Source organism: Miniopterus schreibersii (genome assembly GCF_964146895.1).
Source record: "Miniopterus schreibersii genome assembly, chromosome: 14".
Lineage (NCBI taxonomy): Eukaryota > Metazoa > Chordata > Mammalia > Chiroptera > Miniopteridae > Miniopterus > Miniopterus schreibersii.
In genome coordinates, this window is record NC_138114.1 from 49,695,541 (window position 1) to 49,714,261 (window position 18,721).

General features: G+C 39.0%; 1 protein-coding gene across 1 annotated transcript in view; it reads right to left on the minus strand.

The window, feature by feature from the left end:
• Positions 1–18,721, minus strand: part of RAB11FIP2 (RAB11 family interacting protein 2) — a 33,370-nt gene that overhangs the window by 4,076 nt on the left and 10,573 nt on the right. Inside the window, exon 4 of the mRNA XM_081158358.1 lies at positions 3,978–4,023. Coding sequence (XP_081014484.1) covers positions 3,978–4,023 — 46 coding nt within the window. The remainder of the gene's footprint in view (positions 1–3,977; positions 4,024–18,721) is intronic.

Here is an 18,721-nt window from a genome sequence, read left to right on the forward strand (position 1 = left end):
AGAGTTAATAAGAGCCTCCACCAGATTAACAGGATGAATCGGGAGGCTGCTAATGGGAGGTGAGTTTAAATCCTGCAAGCTACAGTTAAAACACCTTATTTTGTTTTAATGTTAGAAACTGGGAACACACACAGCTTTATGTGTTTTATTACCTTTGTCCCCAAAACACTTCACAATATGGCTCTGCGAGAATTAAAAGGACAATTTAATCTACTCTCTATTCTCTTCGTTCTCAGATCCATTGATCTTTTTAAAGATCAAGTCTCAATACACACACCCTCTCATGTGCTGAACAGTTTATTTAATTGGGCATGAGTAGTTTAGAGATATAAAACTTTATTATAATTTCCTAATCACATTCTTATTAAATAATTATTATATTAAGCAGGTTTCCACAGAAAAGATAAGACGTACTATAGAGGTAAGTATATATTTTAAATTTATTAAAAATAAGCTAAAGTTCCTTACTTTACCCTGAGTAATTCTGCACAAATCTGAGACAGAAACCAACCTGGCTCTCATGTCCTTATTTGAGAAATGAGATGTTCTCCAAGGTCCCTTTTAACTCTAAGATTTCCTGGCCTACACAGTGATTTTTCTGAAGTGTATTTTAAAAAGGTAATACCACCCAACTCATGTGATTTCATCTTTCTAATAAAACATTTACTGAAAAATAGGTATTCTGCTGAGAACTGCAGGGATTCATGACATTAAACTAAATGGGATTCATTACTGATTGGTTGACTTTTATGTTTTTTTCTTAATTTAACCTAAGAATAGCATGTTTGAGTCTTCCTAATCTTAATCAAATTATACATATCTGAACTGACTTTTCCAAACTAATTAAGTGATAAACACAGTTAGAAAATCACCTATATTGTTATATTTAGCACTACACCAGTCCTGCGAGATGATGTAGCGAAAACAAAAATTTTTTAACATTTCTCTAAAGACAATGAGGATGAAAGACATCAAAAAAAATTATTATTTTGACATAAATTGTTTAAATTTAATACCATGACCTAAATCTAGCTAACAATTTAATCTCAAAATAATCAATTATTATCCTGGAGTATTGTTTGACACTTTATAGTCATAATCTAAAATATACACATCCATTATTTGGCTTATTTTTTCCCCCCTACAACCATCTAATATTATGTTTAGGCAGATTTCCTGGAAATACACTTCTGACCTTTTCAATAAATTTTCCAGTTGTCCTTTTATGTGAAAATTTTACCCCAAATTTCTGCATCAGGTTTCTAGGCAGAAAAACATCTTAGAAACACATGTACTATAAACTATATTCTCAAAAAGAATATAAAATAATTAAAAACAGTTTTATGCTTAGTTCCAGATTTTATCCCATATTTGAAAATCATAAAAACCTTTTAATTTTAGGCATAAGATTCTTAAATTGATATATATATATATATATATATATATATATATATCAATAAATATATATCCTTGTTTGCTGATATATTCCAAATAAAATAATAATGATTAATACCAATTAATACATACAACAGAAAATTCAAATATTTTCTGGTCACAAAAAATTATTTTGCCTAAAGAGGAAAAGTCTCAGGCAGCTATAAAAATTGATTTTTTTCCAAAAGATACTTTTAATACTACTATTGAAAAACCTTCTAAAACTGAGAAATATTCAAACTGTTAAAGACTCAAATAACCTACAAGGGACTCGTAAGTACTCAATGTTATTTCCTCCAGCACTCCATACAGATAGCACATGTGTTTCTAAGATGTCTTCTTATATTGAAATGTAATGTAAATTTTTCTTCTCTCTTCCTTTCACAACCGATCCTTTTTTATTCACACCCAGCCTCTGTTAAAAATTTCCATATGCAGATATAAGAAATTAGGGATTGGGTGAGAAAATAATAGAATTATTACATGAAGTTTTCTAATCAGAATTTTAAATAACAGTTGTACAAAAGACTTTGAGAATTACTAGCGATGTATTTTTACTTTACACATAGTCTAGCCTTTTAAACTAGGAAATGTATATATTTTTTACAATATTTAAATTTGAACAAAAGCAAATTATCAGGATTCAAAATAACTGAAGATTTAAAGAAAGGTTGTCCTGGTAACCAAATATTGGTGGGGCACTAACTGACATCCAAGGCAACTGGAGGAGAGAGAGAGAGATAAGATGAAGGTTTGGCATTCTCTGATCATCTCATTACTGTTCTAATGAGGAACTTTGCTCTGGGAATATCATCTCAGCTACTTTCACATCTTTTGTCCTACTCCCTTCATCTCCTTTCAGTTCTTAATTAGGCCTTAAAGAGCTCACACTGCCCTTTCAACTGGCTACTGCTCCTGCTTAAACACTGTGCTTTCACAGACAGGTGTTGGCACTAGCATATAAGACATACAAACTTAATTACAAAATACTATGTCCAGAAGGGGGAAAAAATAACTTGGCGGATGGCTATTATCGGAGAACTTAATGTAAATTACTTCAAACACCTTATAATCTTCAACATAAAAATTGTTCAAATACTTTTCCTCAAAAACGATCAGTCTGAGGATGGGCTTTCTCCTCTTAATTGTATCTTGCAGTAAATTACCAACACCTAAGTAATCCTTTAACTGTCATTTAGAATAGTTAGTATTCCAGAGAAAAGTAATCACACATCAAGGATTCCTTTATCACCTTTAAATCCTTTAACTAAAACAATTTTCACATTTTATTTCTTTAAAGAATTCTAAGGATGCTTTTACAGCAATAAATTACAAGATTTGGGAAAATACACTTACAAGCACACAGAAATTGTAATTAAGGTTACTTAATAAACAATAGCTACACATTAAATTGATTTTTTGATGTTTGCATTTTGTTTGAGATTAAGTAACCTGCCTGATAGAATTCATTTTACTATCTGATCAAAGGCTCACTTCATATATTCTGACATTTCTCTCCAGGCTGCCATATTATAAAGACTGCAGTATTTATGAAGCATAGAAACTTACAAATCATTTACATAAAGCAGCAAGAACAGGACAAGGTCCTCTGCTTCTGTTCTTGACAATTTTAAAGAAATAACTACATTTAGGATGGTTTATACAGCAACATGGTTTCTTCTGGGCATCGCTCATCATAGAAAATTGTGATATGTTATTGCTTTAAAAAATTCTTATTACACATCTGGATCACACACATTAAGGGCAGATGGTTCAAGCAGCAACCACCAGCGTCTTGGAGTAAAGGGTCTATTTCTGTCACCCGGTGGGAATTTCGTTTCTACCCGGAACAAGTGCCCATCTTTTTGTAAAGTAACTTCCTCTCTAGGCTGGATATATTTAGCACTGACCGAAGCAGCCATGCAACTCCGAGCGAGACCCAAAGCTGGACTTCACATGACAATAAAATGAAGCTGAGGTATCTGAGTAATCTTTGCCAGATACGGGAGTTAATTTAGCCTAGTGGCTACCAAGCCAGTTAATATATTTGGTTTTGTTCCGAAGGAAAGGGAAGGGAAGTGTCCTAAAGGTTCCTTCAAATACTTTCTGGTTAACTGGACCTTTTGCCAGATGCAAGATTTTTGAATGTTAATAAGCACTTTGATTCTTTCTTCAATCTTTGTCCCAACAACAAAAAAAGTTAGTCTTTCTCCACATGCTCTTATTTCATAACAATGTTGACCTTGACATTCAGCTTTCATGCTAACTGTAAAACAGTCTGCAAACAAAATATGTTATCTTCTAAGTAGGCTTCAATTATAATATTTACCTGAAGTTTCATAAATTGTATAAAAGTCATGGCCTATCATATATTTAAGACTGAATTTTGCTTTTCTTTTTCCTCCCCAAGTTATCCCACTAGGCTCTATCTGTAGGGCCCTGAGGGGTTCACGGGGATGGAAGCCCTTCTGGAAACGTGTGTCCGACCGAAGGCTGGTCTGTGGTTCCTTTTCTGGTAATTCTCTAACCCCTCTGCAACTTACCGGGATTTTCCTGAGGTCTTCACTACTTGTCGGATTCGTATGAAAACTGGGTAATAAAAGACAATTTAAATGTTAAAAATGTATCACAGTCCACGTGGGAGGAAATATAAAAACAGAACATTTTTAACCAACATTTCAGTAACAATTTCTAAAGTCCTAAATCACTGGGATGAGTGAAATTTAATCCAGGATATAGAAGAAAACCAGTATTTACTCAACACTCTAAAGCAGCTACAATTTTAAACTTCCAAGGCAAACCCTTCAGTCATTATCAGAACTGAAGACTTGACCTCTAAATATGTCGTTTCTAAACATCTGTAAACATAAGCGTTTTACCCAGTGAGACATTTTATAATACTAAATTTTATAACGTTAGTATTCATTTTATATACACACACTCACCTTAGGCCTCCTATATAAAGCGATGGAGAATAAAATAAATTTGGGTTGGAAAGACTGTAGCATAAAAGAGTTAAAGCAAACTTTTCAAAAAATTCTACAGGTATTAGAACAATTATCTTTTAAACATCAGTCTATCAATAAGAATACATCCCAAGTGCTAGAAACCACTTCTGTTCTGAATGTGATTTCTAAGTAGCTGATCTTCAAAATTCAAATACCCAAATGGACAAAAAAAAAAAAAAAAGAATTCCTCCTGTACAGGGAGTAAAAAAAACATCCCAGCTGAGTGCTATAATCACTTTCTTCTCTGAAACATGTCCATTAGGAAGGGGACTGCAACCAAAAAGAAGCCAAACTTCAAAGCTATCTGACGAGTCAATATTTCATCGTTGCCATTCAAGTTTAATTTTGAGCCGGCACTTAAGAGTATTAGCCATTCTAACCACTACAAAGCGTTACTGTCCTAGGAACCTTTTTATACCTCCCCCAAAAGACTTAACAGTAAAATATATTTTCTACATTATCTGTGCTTTATCAGCCAAATAACTGGACTCCTTTGAAAAAATTCACTTTCAAAACTTTGGGCTGTGCGCACTCAAAGTTTGAACACTAGCTACAATGTCTGGGAAATAATCTATTATTACAGGTACATATCCCAAGCTGTAAATCCACAGAGCACACAGGCCATGTACAACCACCTCAAAGGAATTGCTCACAGATCCAGGTTTCATTTGTTATGACTAAGCTTCAGGAGCTGGTGGCTGAAATTTTCTAGCTAGGACTCCCACGGATGAATCAAGCATTTCAGTAGAGCTGGGGGACATGGTAGAAAAGACTGAAACATGTTTTAAATACCTACAATGCACCATTTACAGGCAGCTGACTCACTGTCTCATTTCCTGTATCTCACCGTTTATACTGTGTTCTCTATGGTCCCAGACTAGATCGCTGTACCAGCAAAGATTCATGAGCCTGACAAAAAGAGTGGCTTAAAAGAAAACAACAAAAACAAAATCCAAAATGACATTATGATAGAATACACCTCGGCCTCAGGTGCCTGCTGTCTTCCAGCAGGTCAAGAGACATCCTGCTGCACCTTGCTCCACCTGACCGACATTCAGGTCTCAACACACCACAGGGGCTACAAGAAGTGAAGCGGTTGAGGGCCCTGGCACCAGGAGGTATGAGTTCAAATCCTGCTTCTGCCCTATAATTGCTGTGTGACCTTGAGCAAGTTCCTTAACTTTGATCATCTGGTTCCTTCCTCTGTAAAATGGGGATGGCAACAGTCTCTACCATATAAGACTACTGTGAAGGTCACGTTAGTTAATAACATGTAAAACACTCAGCACAGTGACTAGCAGGCAGAGCATGCTCAATACATTATTTTATTTAGTAAATATTTATATAGCACTTGGACTGTCAGATACTGTTCTAAGCAATTTTCCCAAATTAATTCATTTAATTTTTCTAACCTTTAAAGTAGGTATGATCTTCATTTCAGAAATGAGGAAACAAGAGCCACAAAGAGGTGTGGTGACTTGTGTATGATCATACAGTGGTGATGGTGGAGGTGTCTGGCTCAAGAATCTGTCCTCCTGCCTGTGGCACAGCCCCAGCCCTGGTCCCTGCAAGCAGTGAGCACACTGTGAAGCCCTGAACATACCGGTCACGTGGACTGACCAAAAAGTGCACCTCACCTCCTTCTGGGCCAGCACCTGGTACAGTTGGGGGACAGCACTCCTGAAAGTGCTCTATCACAGCCATTGGCCAAGGAAGGCCTGAGTCAAGGGAATAGTGGGACTTTCAATTACATGAAGGATGGCTTTGGCAGGCCAGAGAGCGAGGACTCTCAAAACATAGGGCATGGCCTGGGGCTGCTAGAAAGCAGTGTCCCCTCTGGACATCAAAGAGACTAGAACACAAGGCGGGGGGGGGGGGGGGGGGGCGGGGAAGCCCTTGAAGGGTTTGATGCAAAGATGAGGCGCTCAGACCTAACCCACAGAGCAACAGGCCATTTTTGGCACTTGTAGTCTCCTTTCATAAATGTTATTTAAATGTTTCACGTGCAATAGCATAGTCCATCCCATTACATCTTTGAAGAATAAACAATATTACGATTGTGTAAATTTCATTGTGTCTCAGGAAAACATGACTAAGAAACAGAAACACTGGAATTATATTTATTGTGATAGGGGTTTTTAAGAAACATTTAGGACAAAGGTTTTATCAAAATCATAAAACTAGCAACATGTAATATCCAATGGCATTAGCCTCTGGAAGTAAAGTGAAACTCAGTGACAACCTGGGGCACGTCTGAGAATTATTAGAAAGATTAAACCGGAGAGGTCGCAGCGGGAAGGGAAAAGCGTCGGGGTGCAGCCGGCCCCGCTATTTCCCGTCCTACCTGCGTGTGATCGGAGCCCTCTGACACCCTCTGCAATCCCCAGTGCAGATCTGAGGACGGGGCAATTGTATGGGGCATTGTCTCACATCTAAAGGCAGGACCCCTCCCTTGTGGTCGGCTTTACAGCCACACACTGACGTGTCAAACACATGACAGGCTCAGGCATCCCCAGCTGCTTTTTTTGATCTGTCCTTAAGGGGGAAAAAGAGTTAACGGAACTGGATTGAATTAGTTGGCGAAAAATAAAAGGTCTCTATTTACCGAAGTGTGGCCCCAATTTGTGATCTCTCTCCCTTTGGACTGCTGTCCTCATGTCGCACAAGATACTGAATAATACAGTCCGACTGCTCAACTGAGCTGTTGACAGGCTAAGGAACACGATGTTTTTAATCAGATAGAAAATGAACTTAGACATGCCCACACTGACAGAAGTTTATACAAATTTAAGCTTCAGAATTAAAACACATTATTTTAGAATCATAACTGAAGGAGTTTGGGGGTGCCAGGGGATTTTAAAGTACCTATTCAGCTGATACAAATATTTTAAATTCATATTTTAAAAAGATGTTTAAGCTAATAAAATGCTTTACCTTACCATTCTAAAGTTTTTAAGTAAAAGCTTATTTTTTACTCTGTGATATTGCCAAATTTAAATCATTTTTCAAAGTAAACTCTAATTTTAAATTTTGAAATTAATAGTACTCAAATATATTTTAAGGAATCATTAGTATCTCTCCTATAACATCACTCACTGATTTATTTTTTAGGATAAATATTGAGTAAAAAAATAAGTAAACTGGTGAGAGCTTGAAGCTGTCCTTTGCTTTCACTATAGTCTTCCACACCTAGGTCAGAGAAGCAAACCAGTCTCACAAAGCGGTAAAGCTGGCTGCCAGCAATCACGAGCGCATTTGGCAACAGGCGGAGGTTTTCTTTGTCCTTCCTCTTCTCTTTTTAAAACATAAATATAATCGTTTGGAACAGGAATACCTAAGACAGGGAAGGGACTAATGAGAGTATATAAAGTGCCTGTCAAGATAAAAATAAAAACCCGCTGAAGAACAAAGATCTATTAAACCTGATTAACTGTCTTGTTAGCATAAGACAATGCAAACTGTGCAAATTCCTGGCTCTAGGATTTTAATCTTTCAATGAGAAGTCACAGTAACAGCACCAGAAGCTCTTTGAAGGCCTTTAAGAACAAGTATTATTCTCTCTTCCATACCTCTTTCTAGGCCCCATTAGTGCTAAAATTATAAAGGTAAATCCATTTTGGCCTACAACCTGATGCATTTTGTATTTACTAAGTGGACTGGAGTTATCTGAAAACTCCAAGAGGCGTCCCACCTGGCTGGGGGACGCGAGGGGAAGGAGCGGGGAGCAGAGGGGTGACGTTCTGAAGCACCGGCCATTCTGCACTAGGTACGGGGTACGGGGAACACGTACGACTTGAAACCATCACAGAAGAACCCCTGACATTAATTATATTCAAAGGCAAGCATCCCAGTGATCTTCCTGTTTCACTGAGAGAGTGGGCTCTTGAGACCTGGGGCTTCACTTTGGTGACAAATGCAGCTGGGGGAGGGGTACAAACAGGACAGGACTGTAACAAAACATAACATAGCAACACCTTTAGTGAGTCTGAAAAGAGATGGAAAATGCCCCATTTTCAGTGAAGCAAGGGGAAAAAACAAAACAAGGCAGTAGGCCTAACAACTATTATTTATGGGGGGCTTTAATTGTGGCGCCTACCAGGTATCTTCCTGAGCGCTTTACATGTTAACATGAACTCACTCAGTCCTACGGGGTGAGTGCTATTTTCACTTCCATTGACAGGAGAGGAAGCAGGCACAGAGGCTTTAGGAAGCTTACTCCAGGTAACACAGCGATCAAGCGACTGTCAGGATTCAAAGAAACACAACCCACCTCCACAGTAAAGCTCTTAGCCATAAACTGTGCTCCTTCCACACGGGTGTCAGTCCAGTCCTACTGTGAGCTGGTTTCAAGGAGCTCGACACAATTTCCTAGGAATTCTTCCCAACAGCAATGACTACGAAAAGTCCAAGACTTAGATAATCTTAAGGAGATAGAACAGAGGCTGAAAAGCAACAGGCTCTGAAATGACAGTGCCCATTACTTTCTGTTTGCCCCTCCTGCTCCCTCCCTGCAGCCCAACGGGGGTGCACTGCCTGGGCCCCTTTCCCACTGCATTCAATTTATGTTCTGCCACTGGGAGGCACCTGCAGGAGATAAGACAGAGGACGCAGACCCCAGCCCATCCTGCCCACCTCCGTCCCTCCCTGCTGGGGTGCAGTTTTAGCAGTAGGTTCTCTACAAACAGCCTCAGCTGCAACTCCAGCTGTTCCTTCACACCTAGGCATGGCGGTCCCTTCTAGACAGTGCAGGTTCCCAGAGCTATACTATCCCCACCCCCCTCGGCATCCTTCACCTGGGCCACCCCTCTGCACAGTCTCTTCACTACACTATCTTCAATTATCCATTCTGAGTGTGTCATTTGTCTCCTGCTGGTACTCTAACTGATACAAGCATATACAATAAATGCTATAAACAATTCACTTAATAATTTAAAATAGTTTGGAACAAAGGGTTACCCTATTTACCTAATAAAAAGAAGAGAGAACCAAAGAAAGACAGCATATCACAATTATTCACATGAATTGTCTACACTTCCCTTTCCCCTTCGGTTCTGGCTTATGTTCCATAACTAGTTATTGTAACACTATTTTTTTCTTCCCAAAATATAGTCTCCTACTTGCCAGCCACAAAAAAGTTCCTGGCCTACAACTAACAACACTTTCCACATTCACAGAGCTATAGTAGTGTATGTTCAAAATTATTTTCAATTTAGAACTGCATTATTCAAGACCGCTCCTGCAGATCTGAAATGGTATAATTGCTTAAAGTGACTTGGATTTGAATAATACCACCTCATACTTATGTACTTATAATTTGTAACACATTTTCACAAATGGAATTTTTCTAAACATGTTTTCAAAGGAACAGTAATCAATAGGTTTTCAAATACTATAAAGGGGGACACGTCATTATACATTTGTCGAAACCCACAGAATATACAAGAATCCTAATGTAAACTATGGACTTGTATAATTTGATGTGTCACTGTGGTCCATCAATTGTGCCAAATATACCACTCTAGTGGGGGATGCTATGCATGTGTGGGGATAGGAATATGTGGGAAACATCTGTACCTTCTGCTCAATTTTGCTGTGACCTAAAACTGCTCTAAAATTTTTCCCCTTAAACTTTGCCTTTGGTGGCCCTGGCCAGATAGCTCAGTTGGTTAGAGCATCGTCCTGTGCAGCAAAAAAGTGGCAGGTTCTATTCCCCGTCAGGACACATACCTAGGTTGAGGGTTCAATCCCTGGCCAGGGCACCTACGGGAGGCAACCAATACATGTTTCTCTCTCTTCCTCTCTCTCTAAAATCAAATAAAAAACATATCCTCCAGTGAGGATTAAAAAAAAAAGTTTGTCCTTTGTGAATCTTAATCCCTGGATCCCCCACCCCTTGCTTCGATAAACGGCTTGAAGGAAGGAATATCTCATTAATCTTTTCAGTCCTGGCATGTGACAGGCCTCAGAGCATCATGGCAGATGCTTAACAAATGTATGTTGAATAAATTAACAGCCAGTGCTTAAGTAAAAATTTGTAAAAGCTGAGCTAATAGTTGACTGAGTAAATCAATGGTAGGTCGATAAAAGTTTCAACAACAAGATATAAAATCTCCAGAGGAGAGGAAATCATTTTTTCTGAATAATAAAAATTACTTATCTCTAGGCCTGATAGTATATGAGTGGGATTTTTTTCAGTTCTTTTTAAGATAGGAAGAATTATTCTGATACAACTGCCAATATGTATTGAAAGGTGACTTCCAACAAGGTCAACTCAACTAGCCAGTTTATCCATTTCACCAGCCAGGTCTGCCAGCTTAGGTATCTGCCCATAATACAGATGACCTTGAGATTTTTCTGGAAAATACTAAAAACATTTATTCCATAGGAATTCAACAGAGTTCAAAGAAGTTAAAGGAGTTTAATCAGCATGTTTCAATGAGGTTTATTACCCATGCAGATAGGGCTTAAGAGGAAAGGTGCAACTCCTTATTGCTTCGTTTTCATTTCTTTTTAGGAAAAGAAAGAAGTCAGTACCAAATCAGATTAATGATATTGTAGATTAAAATGCTACATTCTCTCTCCCGAGACTGGGCAAGCACACTAAATGCATGACTAGCAAAACAGACCTAACGCTTGTGTCTATGGGGATAAACAGTAATTTACTTACTAACATTCCCACAGGATGTCTCATGAGCTCTCACAGGCAAGACAATTAAAGACTGTGGTCAGTGAACCAAAGCTCATGGACAGAAGATTCAGACCTTGCTGCTCTTCCATCATGAGCAGTCATAAATACATTGCTGAAAAAGTCCTAAACGTACCAATTTCAGGACACTTATGAAATAAAGGCATGCTCCACCCAGAACAGCATGTTCAGTAAAGTTTAACTTACTCTTCTCTTCTGGTGACGAAAAGAAGTAATTATTTAAATATAGTCACTCAAACAATTCACAAGTTGTCCAACACAAGCCCTGTGACTTCCAACAGTTCTGCATTTCTTTAAAACTAAGTTTCTCAAACATTTTTCTCTTTTGCGCCCCTAATACATGAGAAGACGTCTAGCAACAAGCATAAAATTTCCTTGACATCTCAAATTTAACTTAAAAATGCAGGTAGATTTTTGCATTTTACTCCATACTATAATCACATTTCTTTTTCCTGGTATAAAAAGAATCTTTTCTCCCTAAATCTTTAGGAATACTGTCACTGAGAAGTTATGCTGTTTATCCTGTCGCTCTGAATAGACCCTGGTCCACTGCCTGGCGTGTATCCACTAGAGTGTTTGGGGCTGGGTGCAGGATGGAGGTGGGAAGCCAGTTCTGTTTCTCTCGGAAGCAAAGCTGGGAAGGAGATGAGAGCAAGGCACCAGCCCCGACAGGGCCAGGCCCAGCACAGGCTCCCACTGAGCGTGGCCCAGGCCAACCGCGTCCTGACCAGCCTTTTCCCGTGAGGATGAGGATAACTGGGCAGAGGCAACTCTTCCACGAGGGCACGAGTGAGGCAAGCTGGCCTTGCGTCCCTCCGGACTAGGCAGGAAAGGACAGAAGCCCACAACGCCCCTGGCCAAGAGTGCTCAAGCTGGCTTGTACCTGGGACAAGGCCAAGTTCTGGAGAGGAGCCATGATGCCCTTCAACAACTGAATTTGAGCGCAGCCCTGTGAGCTTAGGAAATCATCATCATGCCTTAGTGAAGGCAAAGCCCAAGCTTAGATTAGACATCTACCACGTACTGCCTTACCTGTGCTACACAAGAACTTCTGAACGCAGGACTTGACAGCAATATTGAGTATAACACCTTTGCCTTGCATAGTAATAAAACAAATTTTCTACTTCATACAGAAAATACTTCTACTAATTTCAATTTTATTTCATCAAAGATTATTATTGAACATACATCTTGAAAGAAACTAGAATTTCTATGAAGTTTGTTGTCTGCCAAATGTATGTCCTTTATTTTTATTGGTCAGCCCCTAAATTCCACTTGTATTTAAGTTTTTTAATGTTGAGAATATACTGTTACTTAGAAATAATTTCATTTAACTTAACACAATTCTGTAGATGCTGTAAAGTCACAGCGAGAGCCACCATTTCCAGGTTTGCCCTGTGGCAAACACCACCTCGCGCAGTACTCACTGCCCCTGCCTGACACCAAGGGTGCTGCTACCCCAGGGAGCAGCTGGAAAGTGAGGCTTAGAAAGATGAAGTGGGGCCGCCCGCCATTCAACGGACTCAAAGCCAGACCTGGGTCCCAAACCTGAACTGGTAGCACTCCCTTCAGAATATTCTATTACTATACATATGTATTTTTTTTTTCACTTTACACTGTAAAATCCTTGGGTGGAAGAAGTTAAATAGACCTTCTGAATCAAATATTAAATTGTGGTATGATTTCCATTTTTAATTTATTTTGGGCATTTAATTTCTTTAAAAGTAAAAAATCTATATAAAACTTAAGGTACACCTCAAGTAAACAGAATACATGATTAACCCACCCCAAGCTCCGTAACAGAGGCCTCCATGCAGGGCTGCTGCAGGCACCCCCCTAATTGGCTCCTTAACTGCCTAAAGCAGCAAACACTTCCTTGGGGAATGACAGTGGAGTAGATACAGCTCCGTGACTCCAACAAGAAAAGAAATGGTAAAATCACTAAGTAGTTGGTAAAGAGCTAATGATATGAGTACACAGTCACTAAAATCTTCCTTCAAAATGCACCTCACAACTTTAATGCTTTCCTGCTATTTACTAAAACCACCGTCTCTCTCACCCACTCCCCAACTTACAAAATCATGCTCAATGGTCAGGAAGAAGCTCAAAAGCCTCGCCCTTCAAGAGGCATTTCCCCGACGCTGTACACTGCTCCTCCGCCTTTCCCAGCAAGCCCTGTGGCAACACGGCTCACCGTGGCCTACAGGCGCTGCCCACACAGCCTCTGCCCAGCTTGGGCGGCTACCAGTCCCTGCGCCCGGTGTCTCCAACCCACCCACCGCAGCCCTAGTAGAGCTTTACATACATGTCTGTTAAAACAACTTTAAACACTGGCAGCGTGAATTACAGTTTATTCTAGGCCAAGCTGATTCATGTAATTGCTATGAAAGAGGTATTAGCACATCTGTCAGAAAGAGTTCTAGGCATATATATATATATATATATATATATATATATATATAAATACATAAAAACACTATCTGATATATGTTTAATATGTAATAAATATTTATATATTTTAATATTCATACATATTGTAATTATGTTACATAATAATATAATACTATATTATATTTAACACATCAAATCAAAGATCAGTAATTTATCCTTAAAATTTAAGTTCAAGGAAACACATGTCAAATGTCTGGATCCTGACAGTTTTAGAAACTAGACAAATGCATAAAGGAAAAATCATTTCATAATCAAGTTAACTGCTTTATTTTCTACTGCCGGCAGCTACTGAAAACACCCTGGCCACAGGTAACACTACCACCATACATTAAATATATGGGAACAGTACTTGTTTTTCAAAAGTTAAAGCTTTATTGTCATGAAAAAAAATAATTACAAGTGATGTGGTCATGGTGGCCCAGAAGAAAATGTTCTGAACAGGAGTAGGAGGCCTGGAGGGAGGGGTACACAGGAACAGAAGTCATTCTCTCAGTGACGGGCTTTAGCAAAAGGAGAATGAGCAAAGCCACTGGAGAGAAATGCATGCGGTAATTCCAGTGCTAGGGTGAACATGCTTTATATGCAACAAATCCATAAGCAATTACAGAGATTTGCATTCTTGTGTTCAAAGAAGCCAAAGTGTGTTTCAAGTATTAAAAACCAACCCTTCAAGAGCCATTACCATGTTGATACTAACTTGCTTGTCTCAATCAACTCAAAACACATCATTCCTATTCTCTCAAAAAAAAACACAACTCCTCTAAACGAGAGCATCTCGTTAAAAACAAAAACCTCCACCCTCTCCATCAAGACTAAAACGCCAAGTTTGACTGATTCGAAGGCTACAGACCTGACACTGCTGTGCTAGTTTTCACAATGCTGTTTCGTGACGTGTGCACGACTGAGGACACATCTAGGAATAATCCTCATTGTTTCTTCTCCTTTACCAAGCCCCCCTCCCCCCTCCACATAGACACACAAAAGCAGAATGACTGTTTATTTTAGCCAGAAAAGTATCTCAGAGATGGTCTCTTCTTTTCCACCCTCACCGCCAAGGGACCTCCACCAGCTTTCACCTCAACAATCACACCGACTTCCTGACAAGTTTTCCTGCCCCAAGTCCTTCTCTCTCCTTTTCCACTCCTGCCCCCAGCAGATCCCCATGCTACAGGCCTACCTGTAAGATATTACTCTGATCACATTACAAGCCAACTGAAAAAGCTTTCATGGTTCCCCACTGCCTATATAACATCCAGTCCTTAGCAGAGAACTCAGACCTAATATTTACAAGCCTACTTCTATGAGCTCTAAGAACAGAATTTCTGTCTTCACAACCTCTGATTTCCATGAATTATTTCAACAGTAATGAAAATGAAAACATCATTTGATCACCAGATCTGAAATTCGGGGGAAATCATGTTGATGGAGGGAAGTAGCCACAGTGAGGAAGCCAGAGAATGAAGCAGGGGGCCTGCAAGGGCTTCTTTCCACTCTCGGTCTTTACAGAGTATAAGATGTCTGGAATAAAGGCTTGCTGACCGTGGGAGTCTTCCAAACCAAAACTCAATTCACACCCCAACGATTTCACATTTACACAGGAAATAACTAAACCAAATACCTGAAATTGGGAATATCAAGTCTCAAACTTGAAGGTACCACAGGACCTGTGCATCTGTATAAACACCGAGTGGTGAAGGGCAGTCTCCTCTCTGGCTAGATCCTGACAGCTTTCAAGTGGGTAAGAAAGTAAGGTCAACTTGGAAGAGGCGATTTTAGCCAACAGGCCAGAGATGAAGAAATAAACAGAACAACAGACAAACAGAACAATTCAGAATCACATAATTTTTGTCTTTCCAATATATTATTCTCAAAATACACATGTTCACTAATAACAAAGATTATTACTCTATACGTAACAAGCTTTCCTGTTTGTTGGGTTTTACAAAGAAATAACCCTCTCAAATAATATATTAACAGTTAAACAAAAAAACCATACTGATTTACAAAAATTAGTGCACTGGGGTTACTGGAATATAATTTTAATACTTTCCTATCAGAAACCTCAGGAGGACTTGCATACTATATCTTGTATTTGATCATAACAACCTGTTCTCTTTAACTACTGGACTCACTATGTGTTATCCTGTGTCCAGTGCCTAAGAGCTCGTTAATTACCTAAACTATATCTTCATAGGTCTTGTTAATTACCCGTCTCCTGTCTCAGAGGACCTTGTTAATAACTTGTACAGTCTCTCTAAAGAGGTCCTAACAACACATTAAAATTAAAGATGCTTTTCTTTTAGCACCTGTCAAGTGCTGTAAATTGAGAAATTTTCACATCCGTCTATTAGCCTACAGTAGTTTCTGTGGATTTTTAGGGGCCTGTTTTCTTCTCTCAGAGTCTTTCTATATCTCAGTTTCTCAGCTCAAAATTATAATAACTTAGCAAAGTTTGTCTTTTTTTGTTACAGAGCTTTATTTGTTTTCAATTTTGACATCTATAAATATCAATTTGCATTAGCGAGTTAGCAGAAGGATGGCATGGTTGGTATCTGCAAATTAACCCATTGGGAGACGTACCAATTAATGAGAGCTATTATAATGAGTATTAAGACGACAAAGGGTAAAAAAGTTTCAAGTAGTATCTGGGGAGTTAAGCATAAAGTTCTAGTTAGTAGGAACTAATCACACTGCATACTTCATGCTCCCAGTCACTGGTTCATTGGATACATTCTGTAAGTCCCTGGGCATTAATGGATTAATGGATCTAAAAATCATCTCAAAAGTTTTTGTTTTCTACCTCACAAATAAGGCTACCAGTTCTCAGCTGTGTAAAAGGGTTATGGCTTGCCATGACTACAAGGCAAATATCTTTAATATCAGACAAAGATGAACAAAAAACATTGCCTTTAAAATAAACCTCATGCAGCTCAGCTGGCATGGCTCAGTGGCCAACCATCGACCTGGGATCCAGGAGATCGCAGTTCAAATCCCGGTCAGGGCACATGCCCGAGTCGTGGGCTCAATCCTCAGTGAGGGGCTGCAGGAGGCAGCCGATTAATGACTCTCTCATCATTGATGTTTCTATATCTCCCTCTCCCTTCCTCTCTCTGAAGTCAACAAAGACATTTTAATAATAAAAATAAATAAAATAAACCTTATGCGTGTTAAGGTTTATTATGCCAAAGACAGAGCTTTAAACTTATACAAGAAAAAAAATCTCCATAAGGAGCATTATAAAAATGAAGATTTTACATTAAAGATAGTCTCTTCTTCAGTATCATTTGTTTACTGTAACTTTTAAAATTAAAATGTAAGCCTACAGTAAACTATCATTTTTCATGGACATGTTACAGAACTTCGTAATAATGGTTACATGCTTTTAAGACTATGATGATTTTGTTGATTTGTGAAAATTAGAAACACACTGAAATACACAGTCTAAAGGTATGATACAACCATAGAGGGGAATTGACCAGTGAAGGAAATAGAGAAAGGAGGGAGGAAAGGAGGGAAAGAAGGAAGTAGGTCAACCTAATCTCAAAGGTTAAAGGCATGCCTGTCGTGCAAAATTATAAAATATTGGTGATAAACGTGAGGTCTTGATCTTAGACACTATTTCTGTACTGCCCTAAAAAAATAACTGATCGGCCTAAGTTCGTCAGCTAAGCAGAAGACATGTCCTTCCACGGCAATCATTGCAAATGGAAATATACGCATATATGCGCTAATAAAATTGATAGTACTAAAAATGATATTATAAAATGTGCCATTAAGTTATCATAGACTAAGAGATTGCCACATGGTACTCACGAAACAATGAGGCAGAAAAGAATGAAGCGAAAGCATGTTCTTTGTGCAAGTCACACACAGAAGGATGTTCCCAAACAAAATTCTCTGGTAAAAATATCTCCCGCAAGTTCAAGCTCTCCGATAAGCTGCTCCCCTAACATCAGACATTAGCTCATCTCACAGATGACGCTTCTACTCCCTTAACTAGGTGGGTTTCTCCAGTCCTGCCTAAATCCTGAGAAATATTTCACCCACAGATGCCAACATTATTAGTGCTCAGACAGTTGTGCCTGGTCTTCAGTGCCTGCTATAATTCAGATGCTTCTTAGCTGCTCGGCCAAACGCCACACTCCTCTCCACTCCTGTTTCATCAGCTGGTCTTACAGTGCCCGCCGCCTTAGTTAGGACCTGTAAGCAAAGCTAATGTGATGAGGTTGTCTGTTCAGCGATGAGCATACAAGCACAACTCCCAATTCCTAGTCATCAACACGCACTTATGAAATAGCTGATTTAATTTAGACCAGCAATGTTTACACCTGTCTGAGAATCAGTGGGAAGCTTTTAAAATGTTGACTTTTATTTCAGGTCCATTCACTAAAAATTCTAACTCAGTCTGCGGTAGGACCCAACAAATCATAATTTTTAAAAATCCCCAGGAGCCCTTGATGCTTAGCACTGAGGTCACACCCTGCTCTAGGCGCTAGGGGCACTAAAGATTCAGCATGACTAAGAAGCTTAGGTCCCTGGATCGGGAGCACTAAGACTAGACACAACAAACATCGTGTAGCAATTATGTCCTTCTGGATCAGCAGAAATCCAAAGGCGGGAAACATCACATTATTAATCAAGACAGAAAGAGTTTTTAGCAACAAGGACAGACAGGCTTAGCACATTCAGGTGGGTTAAGAGTACATCCTACCACTGAGCCAAAGAATGGAGATGAGAAGGCCTACAAGGGCCTCAGGGTCGAGATGTGAGTAAGGAAATTAACTTACCGAGAACAGAGAGAGGAGGAACAATAAAAGAAAAGTTGTACAGTTCAGAAAAGTCTAAAATATAAGCCTTGAAAAATAGTAAGATAGCCTATCCTAATACAGAGTTCTTAAACTCCAGAAATGTGCTATTTAGGGTATGAATATTAAAATTTAATAGTCCTTAAAAACTCACTTAGATTTTTAATAATGTTTTGCTGCGCATAAAAATACACACATCTGCCTTTATGGTCTGCTCTCAATCTATCAGAAAGATCTCCACAGCCCACACTGAGCTGCAAGCAGGAGGCTAGGGGCACAGAAGCCTTTCCGGAGACCAGTCCGCTGTGTTCAGTTAC